At 38.5% G+C, this 21,637-nt stretch overlaps 1 protein-coding gene across 2 annotated transcripts; it reads left to right on the top strand.

The window, feature by feature from the left end:
- Positions 1 to 19,875, top strand: OMA1 (OMA1 zinc metallopeptidase). Of its 2 annotated transcripts, XM_061353352.1 has the most exons (9): positions 1 to 112; positions 714 to 1,242; positions 1,671 to 1,899; positions 2,940 to 3,113; positions 3,206 to 3,313; positions 5,532 to 5,660; positions 8,995 to 9,069; positions 11,578 to 11,727; positions 18,204 to 19,875. In XM_061353352.1, the coding sequence occupies exons 2-9, from the start codon at positions 734 to 736 to the stop codon at positions 18,420 to 18,422; spliced, it is 1,593 nt and encodes a 530-aa protein (XP_061209336.1). In that variant the 5' UTR covers positions 1 to 112; positions 714 to 733; the 3' UTR covers positions 18,423 to 19,875. The 2 variants fall into 2 exon arrangements, with proteins under 2 accessions (XP_061209336.1, XP_061209337.1); XM_061353353.1 differs by lacking the exon at positions 2,940 to 3,113 and having other exon boundaries at positions 4 to 112.
- Positions 19,876 to 21,637: the final 1,762 nt, after the last annotated feature.

Below are 21,637 nucleotides of genomic sequence, written 5' to 3'. Positions count from 1 at the left end.
GGTGGTGCTTGCCTACATGCGGGATGGCGGGCGCTGATGGCTGGCAGCCGAGGTCAGTTCTGAAGGCCGCTGCCAGAAAGGAAGAGCTAGGAAAAGGCGGGGGAAGCCGGCGGTGCGGTTCCTCTCCTGAGGGGAAGGGCGGGAGCCGAGGCTGCTGTTGAAACCGAGCGCCGCGGGGCCCCTCGGGAGGGGGTGGCCGGGGCCCTCCGGGTGGGAAGGCATGCCCCGTGAGTATGAGCCTGCCGGCTGGGACACGCTGGGTTTAGCAGTGTTGAGCCGTTCTGTTTCTGGGCCGGGTGCCTGGAAACGCACCCTGTGTACGGGAGCGAAGTACCAACAAAACGCTGCGTAGATCCTGGTTTTCCTCATATGGATGAACAGCAAGGAGCCCAGCAGGGGAAAGTTATTATGCACGTGTCTTCCACAGGGACACCTGTAGTTATTGTGTGGTGATTATAAAAGTGAAAGCAAAAAAATCACTCTGTTTTATTCTCAGTGATACAAGATGGGTTTTTTCAGAGTCAGAAGTAGATTGATACCTTGGAACTGCATCAGGATGCAGTTGTAACGTTGTAACTGGCTTCTTTTTGGTGCAGTGCAACTGTTTGCAAATACATGGTATCTGTTCAGGTGAAATGAAGTAGTATTTCAGAGTTTTCCTGTTTGAGGGAGTTCCTTAATACATCTCTGCTATTTTGTTTTCTTTGTTTCAGGGTAACCAGCCAAAGAAGTTATGAATATCATCCACGGTTTAAAGTTGTTGGGCAGGAACTGTATTTCCTTTCGTTTGGCTTCTTTGACAAAGGAGGCAAAATGCAATAACTTCTGTAAGCCTTATGCAGGGTATTGCCGAACTCAAGTCAGTTGTACACGAGATAGGGGCCAAAAGTTGGATTTGAGTGGAAATACTAGAAACTGTTTTTTGACTGGAAGCCCTGACTCTGACAGAAACTTCATCAGTAAAGGACTGAGATGTCTTTTGAATGTCCCAAATACAGCAGTACACAAGAATGCACACTACAGTCCGGGCAGGTATTGCTTCCAGGCATCTCATCTGCTGGGAAAGACAATCACATCTCTCCAGATCGGCTCCATAGGGCAACTCCCACATCATTTTCCAGCTTGGAACATTCAGATCCTCAGGCCTCTTCACACATCACCACCATTTCAGGCTGCACCTGCTCCTCTTTTCTGGATTATTGTTAAGCCAGCTCAGAAATTATTTGCTATTCTTCTTGGCAGGTAAAATACTATGTCACTTCCTCTCAGTATAAGATACCATTATACAAGATGTGTGCATGAGTTTGTGGAGAATGGTAGGTATATTTGTAGTGTTTTCATTTCAGTATCTGCAAAATTTTATAGGACTGTGGTTTAGGCTGACAATTTGCTCAACAAAAAGTAATTTCCATTGTCAGAGGTGTTAGATGTATCTTTTGCTCTTTCTATTCTTATTTATGTGTGGTAGAGGGAGATGAACCAAGACACTAAGGGGCATTCCTTCTTCTCCCGTGGGAGGGAAGAAATGGAGTTTGGTTGAAGCCAATTACAGTATAATATTCCCTAAACTCTGACATGAGGTGAGACTGTAATAGGGAATACAGCAAGGGCAGCCACTAAGAAATTCTTATTAAACTGAATCCTAAGTTAACAGTATTTATATCTTACAGGAGCATAAGAAATTGGTGGAAGGCACTTCCTCCTAATAAACGGGAACTTTTTAAAGAACATGCAAGGCAAAATAAATGGAAGATACTCCTGAGTGTCAGTAGCTTTGGAGTTTTATTCATTGTGTTTTATTTTACTCACTTGGAGGAGACACCCATCACTGGGCGCCCTCGACTGTTGGTGTTCGGAAAAGAACATTTTAGGGAACTGTCCCAGATGGAATATAAGATGGTAAGACTTTAAAGAAACATTCAAAATACTCTAAAACTGTTAATGCTTTTATTATGGTGCTGAAATAGTCCAGTTAATGAGATGGCAAACAAACCTTGTCACATACTTAATATATTTTGAACTTCATACTCGGAACCCGGCAAAGGACCCATATCTGTCCTTTTTAAGCATTGCCTTTTCATCAGCAAACTGCTCAGGGGCATGTAATAGTTAAAGAGCACATTACCTGTGTGTAGCAAACACTTCTAACTGTGTTACTGTACTCTAACAAGTACAGAAGTCTAGTAGAAGCAGTAAAAGCACAGCTAATGGGTATATGCTGAGATCTGTCTCATGTTCTATGCTGAGTTGAGCGTTCTTTGTCACTTGTTTAAGGTCCTCTTCTATGCTGTCACTTTGTAAGGTAATAACTCTCTACCCACATTCTGTTTTTCATTGGATCAGCTCATTTTTCTATAATTGCTTTCCTTCAAGCTGTCCACTGCATTAATTTCTGTAACTTTGAGTTCTGTGACGTTCTGTTCTAAGGCCAGTGAAACGTGATAATCCATATACAAGTGTTACTGTATTTCTGTCTGACAGGGAACATGAGATAAGAACTGAACAAGTACAAGGATATATTCAAATTATATCTTTTGTATAAGTTTGACCACCTTACAAATTACAACAGAAATATACAGATAAAATATAATATACAGAAAAATCACAAATTCAGCTGGAAATTCAGAAAGGTATGGAAAGTTTTGCCAAATTGTGATACAAAGCTTAACTGTGGATTAGGAAAATGCCAGATACAAGGGGCAGTAGGTCCAAGTTTATACAATCTTATTTTTGATCTGTGGCCATCAGTTTATTTCCTTTGAAGTTTATTAATCCCTAACTTGTGGTTCTGAAAGCCTCAACTCTTATGTTGGCTTTGGCTGCATGGAAGAAAAATGTGTGAAAATTTAGCTTTAATTAAGTTGTGTGTAGTCACTGAATTAGTCATTTACTGTGTGTTTGTCCTGCATGGCAGTCAAGAATTTTTCTTTGTTTTTAAGTGGATGGAGGAATTCAGAAGTAAAATGTTACCTGAGACAGATCCACGCTACCAGGTTGTGAAGAGAGTTGTTGGTCATTTATCTGAAAGCAATAAGGACATCCCACAGGTCTCTGCACTCGAGTGGGTTATCCATGTGGTAGAGGAACCAGGTGTTAACGCTTTTGTGCTGCCAGTAAGTTGAACCCAATACAAAAATTATTAGTCATATTGAAAGAGCTTTTATTTATGTGTCTTATACTTACTTTTTACTCTTTTGCTTTACAGAATGGTCAAGTGTTTGTCTTCACTGGATTGCTAAATGCGGTTTCTGATATTCATCAGCTGTCCTTCATTCTGGGACATGAAATAGCTCACGCTGTGCTGGAGCATGCAGTAAGTATTTAAAGAAAGCTGTCTAAAATTCTCATATTCATTCTAAATACTTTAATCCAGATTTTTCCTATCACTATCAACCATAGCTTCAGTGTGACTCTTTCAAACTGATGAAAAATGGAGTTTGACATGAAAGTATTCTGCTACAGTATATGCTTGTTACTCATGTAGTACTTAATAACTGTTGGAAGTGCTGTAGCAGTTATTGTTAGCACAAAGTCTGCCAGTGTCTCTTTCATAGCTGTACAGATGGATTATGGCTTGCTATTAACAGTCCTTCAGGACTTGGTCTGCAGATGCCTCTCTTCCTGTAGCACAGACGTAAGGATCTAGAGGCACTCAGCAGCTTGGTTTGTTACTCCCACACTTGTTAATATCTACAGAAGTGGATATACTTTAATAAATTATTCTAACATGCGTGATATTTTTATTATAGTAGTACCCAGTCTTAGAACGCCAAGTTCTAGAATGCCTGGAGCTTGAGTCTGCATTTACAGAGAATGGTTTTCACAGACTGAATTTTTCTGTATCCTGACCTGGATGTGTTGAATTTGGTTGTTCTTTGCCATTTGAATTACAATGAAAGTAATAATTTTGTTGGGCTGTGTAGGTATGTCCTGGGTTCAGCAGTAGCACTGATTTTTTTCTCCTTAATAGCTGGTGCAGTGCTGTGGTTTTGACTTTCAGCCTGGGAACAGTGCTGATAACACCGATGTTTTTAGTTACTGCTCAAATGTTTAGCCTGACCACGGACTTTGTGAGTCTCATGGTCTGCCAGGGAGGAGGGGAAGCTGGGAGGAAGCAGATACAGGACACCTGACCCAAAGTAGCTAAAGAGGTATTCCATAGCCCAGCACGTCATGCCCAGGATGTAACTGAGAGGAGAGTTACCTGGAAAGGCTAGTTCTCTTCAGGGTTGGAGTAGGTATTGGTCGGTGCTCGGTCGGGTGAGTTATCGGTTGGCGGGTGGTGAGGTGTTGTATTCTCTTCCCTTGTTATTTCCCTTACCATTATTATTATTGGTGGTAGCAGTAGTGATTTGTGTTATACCTTAGTTACTAAACTTTTCTTCTCTCAACCCATGGGAGTTGCATTCTTTTGATTCTCTTCCCCATCCCTCTGGGAGCAGGGGGAGGGCAAGAAGGGGAAAAAGGGGGGGGCCTGGGGGGGGGGGGAGTGTTGAGAGAGAAACTGTGTGGCTGGGTTGCCGACAGGGCTTAAACCACGACAAGGTACAGATATGAAAAAAGAAGATGGTATAGAAATATGGATCATACTGTTCTAGATTGAGGGGATTTGCCAGAAGGTGCTTCTTTCCCTCCAGATTGATTTCTTCCTGTGTATGCATGTAATACATTACCTATCTGTCAGTTTGAGGCAACATAATCTTTAAACATAAAGATCCTCCTAAAATTGCAAAAATAATCTGGAAATGGGTAAGTTAAAAAGTAAATTTTAAAGGCAGTGGAAATACAGGAGAATTGAGTTACTTCATCTTGTATGATTCTGAATGACCAACAGTCCACATCATAGCTTCTTGGGCTCAGCTGGGGCAAGTAACTTGCTAAACTTCTGAAAATTAGAAAAAATAGTTTTCTAATAATAAAAAGAACTTAATTTTGTTTGTGTGGAACCTGTGTTACCCAACAGGCAGAGAGAAAAGTATTGCTCCATTCAGCTTGTGAGTGCTCAGCTCAATTTGCTGCATTTCGAATAAAACTCTGCATCCAAAAGAATTTTAATTTCTTTCTTTGGGATCTCAGTTTCTGAGATTAAAGTAATGTAGCAGAAAATAGACAATAAATATATATTGCCTCTTGTCACCTTATCCCATTAATGTTCCTCTCTAAATGATGCCTTAAATTAATGTAAAAAACAGTCTTCTAGGTCTTCCTATAGATTTTTCATTCCAGCTGAGGTGTTTTATGGCCTTTGTACTAAAGAACTCTGTCTGCATGTTGCCATCATCTTATCTCAAGCTTTGAATCTCTCAAACTGTGTTTGTTCCAGCTGTATTTATGCAGGTGGTGGGGATTCTTGACTGGAAATGCCTTGTGTCCAACCATTAGGACTTTTTTTGTGTGTGAGCAGGGGACCTTATGCTTGCCCTGTTCCTGCATAAACTCCCCCACCCCCCTTTCTTAAAACGTTTCCAAATCCTGTTATGTTCTACAGACATGTCAGACAGGAATGAAAACGGGACAATTTCTGTTTGCAGGCAGAGAAAGCCAGCCTGGTTCACTTTTTGGATTTTCTATCACTCATCTTTCTCACTATGATTTGGGCCATCTGTCCTCGAGATAGTTTGGCAGTTGTTGGCCAGTGGCTTCAGAGCAAGTTGCAGGAGGTAAGACTGACACTTCACAATATCCTTTTGGAGTTCCATGTAAAAACATTTTTAATCTTGGGGAGATAGTCCTACTAAATAATATATTTGGGGGAAAAGGCAAGAGAAGAAATATTAGCAAAAATTAATATTTGAGTATGTTTAAAATGAAATATGTGTTTCTAAATCTGCATCTGCTTTAGTTGATACATATTTTTATTTGTTATGCTGATGAACCTCAGGTCTCCCTAATTGGACTAGATTGAGCTGCACAGGCTCTGCACCTGCTTGCTCATTGTCTTTCTGACATGTAGTTCCCCCTTTAAAGCTGTATATATTGAAATACTATGGTTTTATTTTGAGGAGCTGTTAAATTATTTCTAAGCAGAATAAAATATATGGAATCCTTTAAGAATATTGTTAATGGTAAGAATGGTTTCCAAGATCAGAAAATTGAGAATCTAAACATTCCTTTAAAGTATAAAGCATGCTATAATAGAATGTACTGAAATAATCTTTTCAGACAGCACATATTCCAATAAAGTAAAATTTAGAAGCTTTGTGGTGCCAGTTTTCTTCAGTCTAATTTACTCTCTGCCTTCAGACAGTTACTGATCCATTTCTTTTTTAAAAAGTGGGTTTTCTTTTTGTTTAAAAGAAATTCTGCTTACATCATAGACCAAATCTGAATTTAAGTGAAAGAGCTCTTTGGTTTCTTTGACTTCTCTTGATGCTTCTCCTGAGATTTCCCCCAGTTCCTCATAAGCATGAACTGAAACATAACCAATCTGTTTTGGTAGTTCTTATGCTAATGGGTGGATGTGTGGATTTTGAACATAAATTATCTCTAAAGAGCTTGGATATTTGTACAAGTAGCTAAGAAACCAATACATTGATGAATTCTAGCCAGCATTTTGAAGAGCTGAATTTGGAAAAAAAGTGTGAATCAATCCTGAGACTGCTCATAATTTAGACAGCAAGATTTAACTCCCTGTCAGCATCTTTTCTCCTCTTCTAGGCTAACTGCAAATGCTATTTTGGCATTGTGGACTGGAGTTGTGCTTCAGATTGCATATGGAGTCTGGGTTTCAATTCATTTTCCTAGTGTGCTATGGGAAAGATCTGTCGTATATGAGAGATTGTACTCTAATGTCCTGGATTGTCCTCTGATCAAACTCATCTTCAGTAACATTAAACATATCCATATGTAATGCAGAATAAGGGATTAATATTTGCATCCCCTATACAAAAGATGCTGAATAGAATATTTTCTTTCTGTTAGTCACCCAGGAAGGCAATGTCTGTTTCCTGGACTCAATTCCTATTGTGCTTGTGTGAAAACGAATCTTTCTGCACATTTTCTCAGCGTGGTTTTTGACCTCTTCTTCCATATTTGACTTTTAAAAATTTTAGCATGTGACCCTATGGAAAGGTTATTTAAGCCACGTGGCACCACTTGCTTCTGTTTCGGTACTTGTTTTTCTGTTATTTCCTCAAAGGCTCATGGTTTATTTTTTATTATAAGTATTCATATATATTACTATAAGTAATTTCCAGTAACTCTTCGTAAGGCTTTTGGCATGGAGCTCCAGTTCTGATTTTTCTCCATACCTAGTGGGTTTGCTTGCCTTAAAAAATTAAGTTCTCTTACAGAATTCATTCATGGTTGTTCTTTAGTCATGCAGTTCTGAACTGAAAAGTGTTGGTTTTGTTTTTACAGCAATGGTTATTTTATATAGAAACTAAAGCGTAGTAATTATTCTTGGAATAGCACAACGCATGTCTCTGAGTTTTACTCAAATCCTGCACACTAATATGTACAGATCCAGTACTTCATACTCCCTTTATTGTGCACCACACACTATCAGATAGGTACTTCATGTGGAAATTGGTGATTTTGGATAGTCAACTTACCTTATAGGAAAGGAACTTCCTTTTCTTCAACATGTACAGATAGCTCAAGTAACTGGTTTTAAAAATCAAATCTACTTCTTTATTATGTCCAGGATTTTAGATTAGGAGCCCTGCATGGTCATAAGCAGTATCTTGCATTAGAATTACTGTAGGGAATCTCATTACAGTGTCTTTACGCTTGTGTCTTGTTTGTGACTAGCCAGTAGCAGATACATAGGCAAAAACCAAGGGGAGTATCAGCAATTATAGGGTGATAGTTTCTGCAGATGATATCCTTGCTTCTGTAGTCTGCAGCATGGCAGGTCATGAATTAAAGAGTGCATTAGTGTTGTGTTTAATTTTAGAAAGACTCCCATGTTATTTCTATTGGGATAGACATAAAGGTAAATAGTAATACCCTATTGTTTAACTGTAAATACAAATAAATCAAAGGGGTAAGAGTTTAAATGCTGATCCTTTTATTACCCTCTTCTTGCTGTCCCAGATCTCTCTATCTAAATGGTCTATTAAGACCACATGCATTCAGACATCAATTTCCTAGGTTTTAAACTTCTGCAAATCTTTTTGGAAATGGATGCTACCCCATAAATGCTATCAGATAAAGAGCTGATAAAACTTTTTCCTCTTCACTAGTCTTGCGCATGCCCATTCTTGAGTTGATATTTCCTAATCAATGCCTAAACCAGAATGTTGGGGCATGTTCCTTATCTCTGCATGAGTGGGCTGTTTTAACACTTCCTGCTTTGCATTTACTATAACCTGATACACCAGGGCAGGCCTGCCCCAATTTACATGAATTACATATGCCAGAATATCCTGGTATTATAAGACTACATAACCATTTGAGAAGACTATCACTCTCTCTTAGTGTGTGTTAATACAATGTCACCATAGAAAAATGGGAGAAGAGTTAGTCAGATTTATGTCTTCTAGTTTCATTTCTCAAGAGCAATTTGCAACTTGTGTTGGTGGATAATCATGACAGGGGAGTGATTGCTGCATGAAAATGTTTATGGCCGTATTCCATACTGTAGCCTGTTTACCATACCAAATAGATCACACCAGGTTTAAAAGCAGTCATCATAAAAGTTTAAGGGAACCACTTTATTTTTCTACATACAATTGCTGCAACAAAAATCTTCATAAAAGAGTGAAGTGAAACAATTCTAATTTTAAAGATGGCATTGCCCCTTCAGATGCTGCAAAAGATCTGTGAGGCTGCCTGATGAGAGGGGCTATAAAAATACGGGTTATTTGAATACAGGATCAATGAATTACATGTAATGGACTTAAAGGTTACATGAAGTAAATTAATACTGATCACATGCAATGGGAACATGATAAACACCATTTCTTATGAGATCAGAAGAATAGCTACAGTGTTCTAGCTTTGTACACATTCAAACCCAAGAAATAAGTGCTTTGATGTGCTTCTTTGCAGTTTATGTTTGATAGACCATACAGCAGAACACTGGAGGCTGAAGCTGATAAAGTGGGACTTCAGTTTGCAGCAAAGGTGACTACTACTGGTTTATTTTAGTAGCAATTTACCTGCCATTTTTCAGTTTCTATTGCAATATGGGGAGTTTCATACTTCATACAGAGGTAAAGTGTGTGGGAGGATTCCCAACTTTTTGCAGATCTGTCTATTAATGAAGTAGTGGGAAATAAAACAAGTTATAGGGAAAGACAAAGTCATTCTGGCTAAATTGTATGTAATAAGACTGAAGTTTGTAAAGCTGTGCATTGTTAACTGCACAGTATACTTTCTATGCAGTTTATTATTACTGGAAAAAAAAGGTACATATTTATAAAGAGGAGAATGCCAAACAGTGAGCTTCCCTAAGAAGGATTTAATAGTTTGGAAAGGTATAAGGTACTCCTAACCATAGAATCCCAGACTGGTTTGGGTTAGAAGGGACCTTAAAGCTCACCCAGTTCCAGCCCCCTAGCACAGGCAGGGACACCTTCCAGTAGAGCAGCTTGCTCCAAGCCCCTGTGTCCAAGCTGGCCTTGAACACTGCCAGGGATGGGGCAGCCACATCTTCTCTGGGCACCCTGTGCCAGCGCCTCAGCACCCTCACAGGGAAGAGCTTCTTCCGTATATCTTAGTGCACCTGATTTATAATATGTTCTCATAACAATACAGTAAAACTGAAGAACTTTTTGATATTGTGATTACATTTTCTGTGATTTCTGATAATTACAAAGTATATCAACATTGTTCTAGGATTTAAATATTTAGTCAAAATGCATCCATACAAATAATGTGACTTTGCTGAAGACAGACACAAATTTGGTCAGAAACTGCTCAGCATTTTTTTTCCAATTAGTCTTTCTCAGTCACTTTTTTTTGTGCCTCTGTGTTTTAATTCTGAGTTCCAGACACTAAACCAGCTCTTTCATAGCTGAGTTCATTAGAGGTAGGTAAGTGTTGGATAACTGTGAGAGTAGCACCATCTGGTGTTAATATTTCATACAGAAAACTTCATTTTCTTAATAATTATTAGTATTTCTTCAAGGAAGAGTTTTTCAAATTAACCTTGACTCTAGGTTGAAACTGTATTTGTAGTTTAAATTCATCTAAGGGAATAGTGCAGTCTGTGGGAGAAAAAACAGTAACTGCTGTATTGATGTTCACCGCTTTGTAATGCTGAAGATCTGGGGCCATACTAGGAAGAACCAAGCAAAGTGGTATCTCAGCATTACTCTGCTGGTGGAGGTAATCTTTCTATAATAATAATTTCAAGAAATCAAGAAATACATTCAAAGGATAAAGCACTTCTGGATTTCGGGGCAGGGCGGAAGGGGAAGAAAATTCATTTTCGTACCTTCTGAATGCTCATCTCTTTTCTCTTAAACAAATTAAAATTAATGTAGGTAATCTTGTTCTTTCCCCCCTCTCCATTTAAATGCAAATATAAAGGGGCCTGTTGGTGATATACAAATACCATTCTTAAAGTTAGTGTTCCATGACTGTCTGTGGTTAAATACATACTTCTGTGAAGAGAGATAGGAATACTGCAGAATTACTGTTTTAATCTGTGTGGATTACACAGATCAGCCTTGAAAAAGGCAGTGTGATCAATTTACAAAGAAGCCTTTACACCTCATTTTTAGAGATACTTAAGTATGAATTATTATCACTTTCTATTTTTGGCTCCAAATTTCTTCCTGTAAGTTTGCCTAAATCTGTGGAGATGATTAATTTGTTCTTTTGCTGCACTGTGTCTAACAAATGTAAATTAGAATATGCAGCTGAGTTTGGTTTCTTTTAAAGAACAGGTACATGCCAGAAATTGTGAAGCTGTTTTTCTCCTGAATTTTGTAATTCAGGTGTAAGGTTTATGAGGTTGGTGGTATTACATAGATGTTAAGAGCAACAAATCCAGTGTTTTATCTGGATGAGTCTTTCACTGCATTTAGAATCATAGAATCAACGAGGTTGGAAAAGACCTTTAAGATCACCAAGTCCAACCTTTATGCCAGCACTGCCAAGGCCACCACTAACCCAGGTCACTGAAGGCCTCATCTACATAGTCTGTGAACACTTGCAGGGACGGTAACTCCACCACTACCCTGGGCAGCCTGTTCCAATGCCTGGGAACGTTCTCAGTGAGGAAACTTCTCCTAATATCCAGTCTAAACCTGCCCTGGTGCAGCTTGAGGCTGTTACTTCTTGTCCTGCCACTTGTTACTTGGGAGAAGAGACCGACCCCCACCTCACTGCAACCTCCTTTCAGGCAGTTGTATCTAGCGATATGGTCCCCCCTGAGCCTTCTCTTCTCCAGGCTAAACACCCCCAGTTCCCTCAGCCATTCCTCATTAGACTTATTCTCCAGATCCTTCACCCTGTATCAGATATTTTAGAGCAGTGTTTTCCTGTCAGGTACGAGGGGGACCATCTGAACAGACTTTAGAGATTTAAAATTTAAGAAGTCTGTTGTAATTCAATATCCATTAGAATGTCTATCATATTATTTAAAAAAATACAGTGGTTTATAAGTTTCCTTTCCGTTTTCAGGCTTGTGTGGATGTAAGAGCAAGCAGCGTATTTTGGCAACAAATGGAATTAGCAGAAACCATTCAAGGGCAGCCCAAGCTACCAGAGTGGCTCTCCACACACCCTTCTCATGAGAACAGAGCAGAGCACTTAGACCGACTTATCCCAGAGGTGAGCAGAGTTGAAGGAAATTTGTCTTTCTCTCTTAGGAAGGTTGCTAGGATTATTTTGGTATTGATTCATGAGCTACTCAGATATCAATTCACAGTCTACTCCTGTAGCATCAGTCTTATCTTTATCCTTAGAGAAGTTTTCTGTTACATAGCTCTCAATGTTAAAGGTTTTATTAATTGAGAAAAAATTAAGATAGCACAGATAAAATGCAGTCATATTCTAGGATTTCTTTACTTTCCTGATTTCTGATCAAAGTGTATTTTTGCTTTTGAATGGCCTTCCTGGTGTAGATGTGTCCATATCACTGATCTTATCCATCTCTTTTTTTGCCATTTTGAAAGACAGTTTTTAAGATGGATCCCTAAACTGTCTCGGCTCCTCTTGCTTTGAGTAGCTAGCCCTGGGCTGCCAAATAGAGAATGCTCCTTCCTATCCTGTCTCTCTCACTGACATGGGATTGAATATGCCTCAAATAATGTGCCTCAAAAGAACATCAGATCCCCAGTAGATTCCCTAATAGCCCTAATAGTTATGATAGGACTCTGGGGATTTTGCAGCCTGCTTTTTACTTCACATCTCTGTTCTGTCAAATTAAGAGCAAATGTTACCCCACTCCAAGGAACTTGAGCTAATTCACACAATTGCCCTTCAATCTGCAGTCTTTGTTCTTTCCTCTCAGAGGAATGCCAAGTGGATAGCTACTTGGGGGTTCTCTTCATTTGATGTGCTACTCACTGGTAGCTTAAGGACAGAGAACCAAGTTTAGTAATCCTAGTTTGTTAATATTTCTTTAAATAGTGGAGGTTTTAACTACAGAGAAAGAACATGGGTTGCTTTTTTGCCTCATTTTTTCTCTTAAAGACATAGTGTTTAAAGCACTTCACAAGAGCACTGTTTTTCAGCAAGCTAAACTGTGTTTGGAAATTCCCTTTCTTAAAACCAACTGGTAATTTTTAGTTCTTTCTCCTCTTTTTTTGTTTTTTATTTTAAACTCTCAGTCACTTTAATCCTTTCTCAGTTCCAAACTGTGAAGACAGTTGAAGGTTTATTGGCAGAGGGAGGCCTGGAATGTTGAGGTGTTTGCTGATTTCGAAGGAGAAAAAAGGATTCTCATGAATTCTTTGATGAGAGTGAATGCAGTAAATACTCTAAATGATGGCATATATCGAAACTAACATTAGGGCTAGGAGGTTGGAGACTGGCCTGACTGAATATTTTAAGTATACACAAATTCTATACTGATTGTGAGACTATTTTGATGGATTTTTTAACACATTGGAACAGCTGAATGAAAAATTATGCTGCTTGTGGGGTCCTAAGTTTAGCTAGATCGAACATAAAGGTTTGGGGATCCTTTAGTTTCATACAGTTATTGATTGGCTTATAAAACAGGAATGAAACAGATCACTTCTTATGTTCTACCCCAGGACTAAGCAGGTAAGTTAAATAATTGAGCCACTGTGTAGAACTGGCAGTCATGTTATTTTGCTGTTATCTCCTGTAGTTTAGCAGGTGCAGCAGTCTTCATCTTTCTATAGCCATTCTCTATTCCAAAAGCAGTGGAGGCTAGGAAATTATCTTCCAAAAGTCAATATGAGACATTTTCATTTGCCTTTTACCTTAAATGATTCTTTTTGGAGTAGGATGAGAAAGCAGGTGACAAGGCTTCCTGTTTTTAAAAGAAGTTCACTAGGTAAGTGAGGTTGATATTGCAAAAGTAGAATAGAAATTAAATAAAGTATGTAGAGATGTCATTGGAGGCTTCTTGTTTGAAGTGTAGACTCCATCAGAAAGCTGCCTTCTTGAAGCTGGATCTCAGGCATTTAAAGGGAATCCCAGGGCTTTGTTGTTATTGTTGTTCAATATCCCACCTTTTTGTTTCATTATTCGCACAAAGGGTTTTTTTGAACACTATTTTTACCATATATATTTAATGGCCATTAGATATTCAGAACCTGGGGGGGGAGAAGCCAGGTTTTGAAAATGGCCTTTTTATCTCTGTAGTATCTCTCTTTGGAGAAACTGTACTTATGAATCAGTATCAGATCCATGATGAGTACTGTTGTGTTTCATATGCTGAAGATTTGAAACTGAAATGGTTTTCAGGACAATACAATATCTATTATTAGACAAGCTATTGGAGCTGGGGGAAATAGGGACAAAGTTTTGAATTTGTCAGACCACATAGACGTTTCTCTACAGACTTCTAAGAAAGTTCCACAGTAAAATGCTGTCATAGAAAGTGAGAATTTATCTTCAATCTCTGAGCCTTTTCTTTTAATGTTCTCTGGCTACTGTTTGTCTACCTTTTTCCTACTATGCTCTGCAAGTGGAGCAGTGTGCATGAGCTGAAGCCTCAGCTATACTGACTAAAGCAGAAGGTTATGTACTGAGCCTTGCCTGTGACACAGAAATTCATCTTGATGTGACATTTGCTTTCTTGGCATCATGTTGTTGGCTCAGATTCCATTCTTCATTCACTGTAACTCCTGTTTCCCACTCTTTCTTGTGGAAATGCCATGCTGAGATGATTTTGAGAGCAATACTAAGTTGGGACATGCCAGCTCTGCTGCTTCTCCTCCTTTGTTTGCTTGCTCAATTAACTTGTCAAAAAGTGAATGAATTTGCTTTGGCAAAACCTGTTCCTGTCAAACCCACATTGGCTGTTTATTAGTTGTATTACTGTGGGGGTAGTTATTGCTTATTCCTCAGTCTGTTGCTTTTGGGATATTGAAGATACATTTATTTCACTTCCTTTTAAAAATGGGTTGGTGTATTTGGCCTTCACTTGTGATGTGAAGATTACTTCAAATAGTTCTTGTACCAGAATCTACTAATTAATCCCTATCAGTGTGAAAACTTAAAGGAAAACTAGAATTAAAAAAATACTGACCTCTCTATAAAGTTGTGAATATTTTGTCACAATTTTTCTGTGCCAACAGAAGCAAAGATTTGAAGAACTAGCAATATATATGTTGTTTTTCTCCAACACCTAACAAATCTATCCATCCTTTTAATCCTCTTTTTACTACTGCTGCATTTGTAGAACTTGTTGTCTTCCCTGTGCCTGCTAATTGTAGTACAGTTTGCAACTCAGCATTTCTTATTTGTTAATTTTTCCCTTTTTTAGCCTAGATGCTTGTGCTATTTCTTAGTTTCTGTCATAATTGCAAGGTCAGAGCTGAAGTCAGCCTTGTTGAGGTAATCATAGTTAATACACAAGAGACTATAACCCTTGGCTTGGTTTGTGGACAAGAGAATGATGTGACTTTTATACTGAGAGTGCTGATGGCCTGAGAGGTGGGATGAACTCCAGAAGACTAAGGTGTCAAGATGCAGCAGTTAGCCTGGTACCTGTGACACTGATGAAGGATTAATACTGGCAGCTAAAAATTACATGGCCCTGTATTTGCCTCTGCTGAAAGGCTTTATATGAAAGAAATAGCACAAGGTGCAGCTCCCGAATTATTATGCTTTCCCCTTCCCCAGCACACTGCAGGAGGTGACTGCAGTTGTATTGGTAAGAAAAACAGCTTCACCTTTGTTACTTACAGGCAATAGTTTGATATTTTATTTGAGACCTTCTGAACTAGTAAGCATGCAGGTGGTCTTTATTCTGAATAGCAGTACTTCTCTCTTAAGGTTAACTTGAAATGACCAGCATCGAAGTACTCTCTGTTCCCAGCTGAATCTATGTACTCTCTCTAGCTAGTTAACCTTGGCTCAGTTCTGTCTTTATCAAGAGCACTCTTCAGTAATAACAGTCAATGGAACATATTCTGATTATAATATCAATATAACATCCATATGCATGTGCTTCATTTAGAATGCTTTTACTTGTCCTCTTACCCAAATTGTCAAAACCCAATTGACTTAATCAATATTAGATTAGATCCAATGTGCTTGACCATGTTGAGCTGCTTTATCTTTCAGGAAAAATGATGTTGTTAACTCCTCAGCTTGTTACTGGTCTCCTAAGGATGTTACAGAGCTGCTGGCACAAAACAATATAGCAGCAGTCAGTCAGCTGAGCCAGGGGAAGAACACAACTAGGGCTGAATGCTGCATGGCAGTCACAAAGGCCGCTTTCACTGGAGTGTGTAGTCATAGCTGTCTTTAACGTGTCAACAGAGCTCCCCATTCTTATAGCTGTAGTCTAATGGCATGTGAGTTGATGGCGTTGAATAGATGCCATCTTACCCCCCTTGCACAGTTTTATGTCTAGCAAGAACACAAAGGCATCCACAAGGTAAAAATACTAACTCTGGAAGTGTGGATTTTACCTTTGCTGTTGTGAGTTTAGCATTTTAGATGGTTTCACTCATGGAAATAGGCCAAGTACTATCTAGCCATGAAAACCAGAGATATAAAATCACTAAATTAGTTTAAAAGAGGATTGTGTTACCCTTTCCAGTATACAGCGTAAATCTTTATATTTCCATTTGCCTTGAATAATGCTGTTTGACATTAATGCAGTCTAGCAGCAGCTTATGTTCTAGAAGAGAACAAGAGAAAAACTCTTGGTTTGTCAAAAATGTCAGTTTAGAAATTAATTGGTCACTGAAGCAGAAGAGTGTTCAGTGGTACAGTTACATTTAGTGACTACATGGACAATCATGCTGTAGAAAAACCAACACTGAAAGCTTTATTCATGTCTTTTAAAAGTTAGACAAGAGGAATATTTGCATGCCTAAGTCACACTTCTGTATCCAGTAATTTGAATGTTACATTTCAACAAGAAATAGCTGGAGAAACTCTTGTTCTACATTCCTGAAACACATCTTTTTTCCAAAGCCAGTTGTTAAATATAAATGCTATGTGTTTCTAGCCATTTACAGCAAACTCTTTATGAGCTTGCTGTAATAAGGATAGGGAGAAATATGTTTTCATAACCCCTTATGCAAAGAAATGAGTTAAGAAGCTCTGCTCTTCTGTTTTGTAATCTGCTGCAGTAAGATGTTTCCAGTGTTGCCTGTGGAAGAATACCAAATCGTTTCGAACTGATGAACAAATTCTTGTGCACAGGGGTACTGGTGTACTTGATTTGATATTTCAGGCAAATCTAGTGTATATAAAGAATCCATGGTTATGAAGTGGAATAAAACACACATTTGAACTTATTTTCCCATGGAAGGGTTGAAAATAAAGCTGGATGTTAATCTGCCTAGAGTTTTGCACTGTTACTTGAGGCCAAGATACTGACAATACTGCATAAAAGTGACTACACCACAGTGGCTATTGATGAATGTTAAATATCAGGCTAGGTTTTAACTTGTTTTCTTGCTGTTTCATTTTGCAAGTCTTGAAAAAGTAGTTCTCAGTGGAGCCATAGAACCCTCTCAAATTCTGCATATAATAGTTTGTTATATGAAACATGGGATCTTACTTATCTTGATCAGTTTAAATGGGTCTTGTAGGAGAATCCATGTAGTAGGTCTGTGTCCAACTCTTTGCAAAGTATTGCATCAGATTTAGTTGTGTGGTATTCATTGTTGGCTCTAAAATGAGCTGCCTGTTTGTATGGACTAATCAAGGTATCTTCAGCACTGTTAAAATGAAACAACGTAAGGATCCTTTAAAGCAGCTGACTTCATACAGTTTCATATCAATTTCTTCATGGTGCCTCTGAGACATGAGATTCATCCATTGTCATTCCTTGCTCAGATTGCCCACAAGGCAGGATGACCTGGGGGGAGTGTGCTCACACTAATGGATTTTGATTCTCTGGAAAATTCTTCGGTTCCTTTGTGCGTCTGCTTTCTAATGTGTAGAATGGAAGCAATGGCACCTACTCAGTGAGCAGGAGTCACAAAAAGTTTGGTCTCTTTTTATCCAGATGAATTTTTACATTTTAGAGGCATTGTTTTCTCCAGTACTTAGAAGCTGCGTATTCAAATGCTTCTTGGAGATGAGATCACTTCTGTAACTGGTCCTTAACTGTACTGATCAACCCAGCTGGATCTCTGGGCCAAACAGTTCAGTGTCCATTATGTTATTGGAGGGTTTTCCCTCCTTTTCTGAGTTGGGCATCTATATGTAGTCACTTTCGTTATAGAACCTATCTAGTGTAAAATAAATTATTCAGAGCTCTTTTTTTTTTTCTTGGTGCAGTTATATTAGTTTACATATGAATGTAAATTTAAAGGTAAAAGATACGTGCACAAGTATCGCATAAAGTAGCTGGAGAGCTTCCTATCTATTTATGCTGTACCTTTGGAGTATCCATTCTTTGGGAGACTGTGAGAATGATTATCATTCTTCATTTTTTCCCATTGTTTTACTGTATTGCTACATTTCTTCTCAGGAATTCTTGGTTTCTGTTGACAAGTTGTTTGGTAACAACTCAGGCTCAGTATTGTACTCACTAAGCTCTGTGTGCAAATGCAGACCTTATAGAAAACCAAAGTGCTGACTGAAACCTTTTTGTTTTTCTTACTTAAATGAGCTTGATTTGTTTTCCTATGTGTTCACAGGCTCTTAAAATAAGAGAGAGCTGCAATTGCCCATCTCTTTCCGGACCAGATCCTCGCCTCATTTTCAAACTTAACATGCAACATCTTCTGGAATCCTCTAAGAATCAAGAAGCCCCTAATTCTACACAGCGAGATCACCCAAAACCCAAACTGGATTTTCCTCACCCTCAAAATGTGGAAGATAGCCCAGTAACTTTTGCAGTTAAACCTACAAACTAATGAGAACAACTTCCAATTTTTTGTATACTTGTGGTCCCTGAAGGTCTCTCTTCTAACACAATTTTGTCTTTGCGCCGTAAAGAAGATGTAGCCACTCATATTCTATGTTTTTTAAAAGTGATCTCTCACTCAAAGCAATAAGGAACCGTGCCCACACAAGAAGAGCGGCGTATTGGAGCAGAAAGCTTCTTAATCATCAAGAGTTACTAAAATAAATCACTTCTCAGGGGAAAGATAATCTCATACAATCCAGTCACACAGTGTAATTTTCAGTTTTATCAGGCTCACCTTGATCAGAGGACAGATGAGCCAGAAGCGTCCCTAAAGCAGAGGAAAACGTGCAGTTTTCATCACTTAAGTTGTCTGGTTTATCTTGCTGTAATTTGGGTTACATCTCTTCAGCTTCATTTGAGAAATAATGAGGAGAGCTCACTGCCTGCTCCACATCTGGTATCTTTAAGAATATTAAGCTGAGATGTGGTAATAGCCTATGGGTGAGATACACCCCCGCTTAATTAGGTGGATTTACTGCTGGGATTTTTCTTCTTTCTAAGGCATTTTAGAATATGGATTGATTCAACATTTTTCTTCAAAGCAACCTGAAAGGGTTGAACAAAGTTCAATTTAAAAAAAAGTAGTTCAATGATTTTCAAGGAAGTCTTTCTTCTGAAAGAAACACAGTGTAAGAACCATAGTTTGTAGCACTGGAATCATAGAATCATAGAATGGTTCAGATCGGAAAGGACCTTAAGATCATCTAGTTCCAACCTCCTGCCATGGGCAGGAATGCCTCACCCTAGTCCATGTCACCCAAGGCTCTGTCCAATCTGGCCTTTTAAGACTGCCCAGGGATGGAGCATTCACCCCTTCTCTGGGCAACCTGTTCCAGTGCCTCACCACCCTCACAGTAAAGAAATTCCTTATATGTAACCTGAACTTCCTCTGTTTAAGTGTGAACCCATCACCCCTTGTCTTATCACTACAGTCTCTAAATGCTTTGCAAGAATGGCTTTTGCCTTTTTAAAATGATCAGGGTCCCTCATCAGAGTTTAGTTTTACTGCCATGACATTTGATCTACATTTGGATAGAAGTGATTGCTGATGTGGAAATATATTATGTAGTAGACGGATACAGCAAGACTCCTTGACTACCCAGCTTTTGCAGCTGTACCTTATCCTAAAAAGTGACTTCTCTTCAGGAAACTGGCATCCAGTGCTGAGCATCCCTCCTGTCCCCAGCCCCCTGAAGCCACGCATTTTATACTGTGGAGACAAATATGCACAGTATAGGTTAAGCTCTGCCTTTTGTGATAGGCTAACCAATACAGCATGGTATTCTTCATTTGCACATGTTTGAGTTATCCTTGCTTTGCCATTGAAAATATTGAAGTGGTGATCTTACAGGAAGATGTAGAAAAAGGTGGCAATGAATGGAAATAAAAATGGAAATCCCGTTCCTTTTTCTGTTAAGAGGTATTTCCTATTAAGGGTTTTGTTACCCATATTAAAACAAAAATCTGTTTCGTCTATGGTAGGATTTTACATTAAGTGGACATTTTACAATGTATTGTATTTTGAAATACTCATTTATATATATATTTATATATATATAGGGGGCAGACTTTATCTTATTTCTTCAATTAAATCAGAATGAAAGCTTTGGGAAAGGAAAAACCCAACCTATTCAGTGGTGCCACTGAATACAGTTGGGGAAAAAAAGATTGTGAAACAAGTAAATCTTTTCCTGACTTTAGTCGATGAACCAGGGTCCTTTGAGAAATACCAGCAACTCCCTATGCAGAGGTAAGTTGATGTATGTGTAATGTTGATGATTTTAGGTCTGATTACATAGCTCTAGACTGGCTGCATATTGCTTACAAGCTGGTTTTAAATCTCTGCTCACTACTTCTGGCAAGATGCAGAAGCTCCAGCCTGACCATTATTCATCCATCCATTTTTATTTCTAGTGACAGGAGGTTTTGTAACAGCCGTTCAGTGATGTGTTGAAGCATTTGGACATTGTCACCTAAAGGTAAACAGAAAAATACACCAGTTAGATTTCCCTGTGGACCTTATAGTTTATACAGCAATGCTAAGACCCCAATGGTGCTGCCTCTCTCTCCTTCCTTTCAGTGTCAAAGCTTGTTGTGTTATCCCAGGCTCCTCATCAACTTGCAACACGATCCTTGTGTCTGTTAGGACTCAGGACAACATAGAGCTTCTGAAGTGTTGAAGTATGAAACTAGACAAATTTCCTCTTTCTACTGTTTTAAGTGACTGAAGTATTGCAGTGGAACGCTGGAGGTGCATTTTTTTAAGTCCACCAAGGGAGATGTTCTTAATTTGTGTGTAAATAGTCTCATAACCCTGATCGTGGTGATGTGAGAGAAAAGGTTTAAAGGGAGAATTAGCTTATAGTAGACCAACAAAAGGCTTGTGTACTTCTTCCAGCTATAACCAACAAATGGCTTCTTTCAGCTATACTGGTCTAATAAAACATATCTCTTTCCTTACAAACCTTACATACATATACAGACATATGTACATACAACACACACCCAAACACAAGAGTTAGACCTCTACACTAAACCACCATAGTTTCAAAGTGCAATATGAGATGTTGAAAATTTCAGGTTTTACTTTACATCTTGCATTGTCCCTCATCTTTTTCTCAGATGTTTTAGGAGGGGTTTCTTCTTTCTGCATCTTACATCCAATGCAGAAAATGCCTTATGCTCATCTGCCTCTCGAGGGCACTTTTCCCTTAAATTCTTAGTGAATACTTAACCATTACATCTGTTTATATCTGTTTTCTTTCTTAAACAGAAAAACATTGCTTTCCAAAGATTTGGGAAGTCATAGGAAAAATGACACTTTAAAATTAAAGGATATAATAATAATAATTTAAGCTGTGTGTGTATAATAATATATTTAATATGTTAATATATATAAACCATAATATATTAATAGCTTGCTAATCATAATAATTATCATTTCAAAATACATCCCTTAGGAAAATACTCTAGTTGCAAACTCCTGATGATCCATAGAAACTTTTCATTGCAGTTGTGTAACTTAGTATGTCACAGGAAAAACAGATCTAAATTTAATACTTGAAAGACACATTGTCATACAAGGGGGAGGATAGTGGCTGAAGTGAAAATAGGCAGGATAGACCAGTAACAACACAACTGCATTTCCAACATCAATACTGC

The sequence above is a fragment of the Neopsephotus bourkii genome, unplaced genomic scaffold (genome assembly GCF_033783945.1).
Source record: "Neopsephotus bourkii isolate Nb327-2 ecotype Australia unplaced genomic scaffold, CSIRO-AGI_Nbou_v1 NB_673, whole genome shotgun sequence".
Taxonomy (NCBI): domain Eukaryota; kingdom Metazoa; phylum Chordata; class Aves; order Psittaciformes; family Psittacidae; genus Neopsephotus; species Neopsephotus bourkii.
This window is presented reverse-complemented; position numbering and strand designations above follow the sequence as displayed.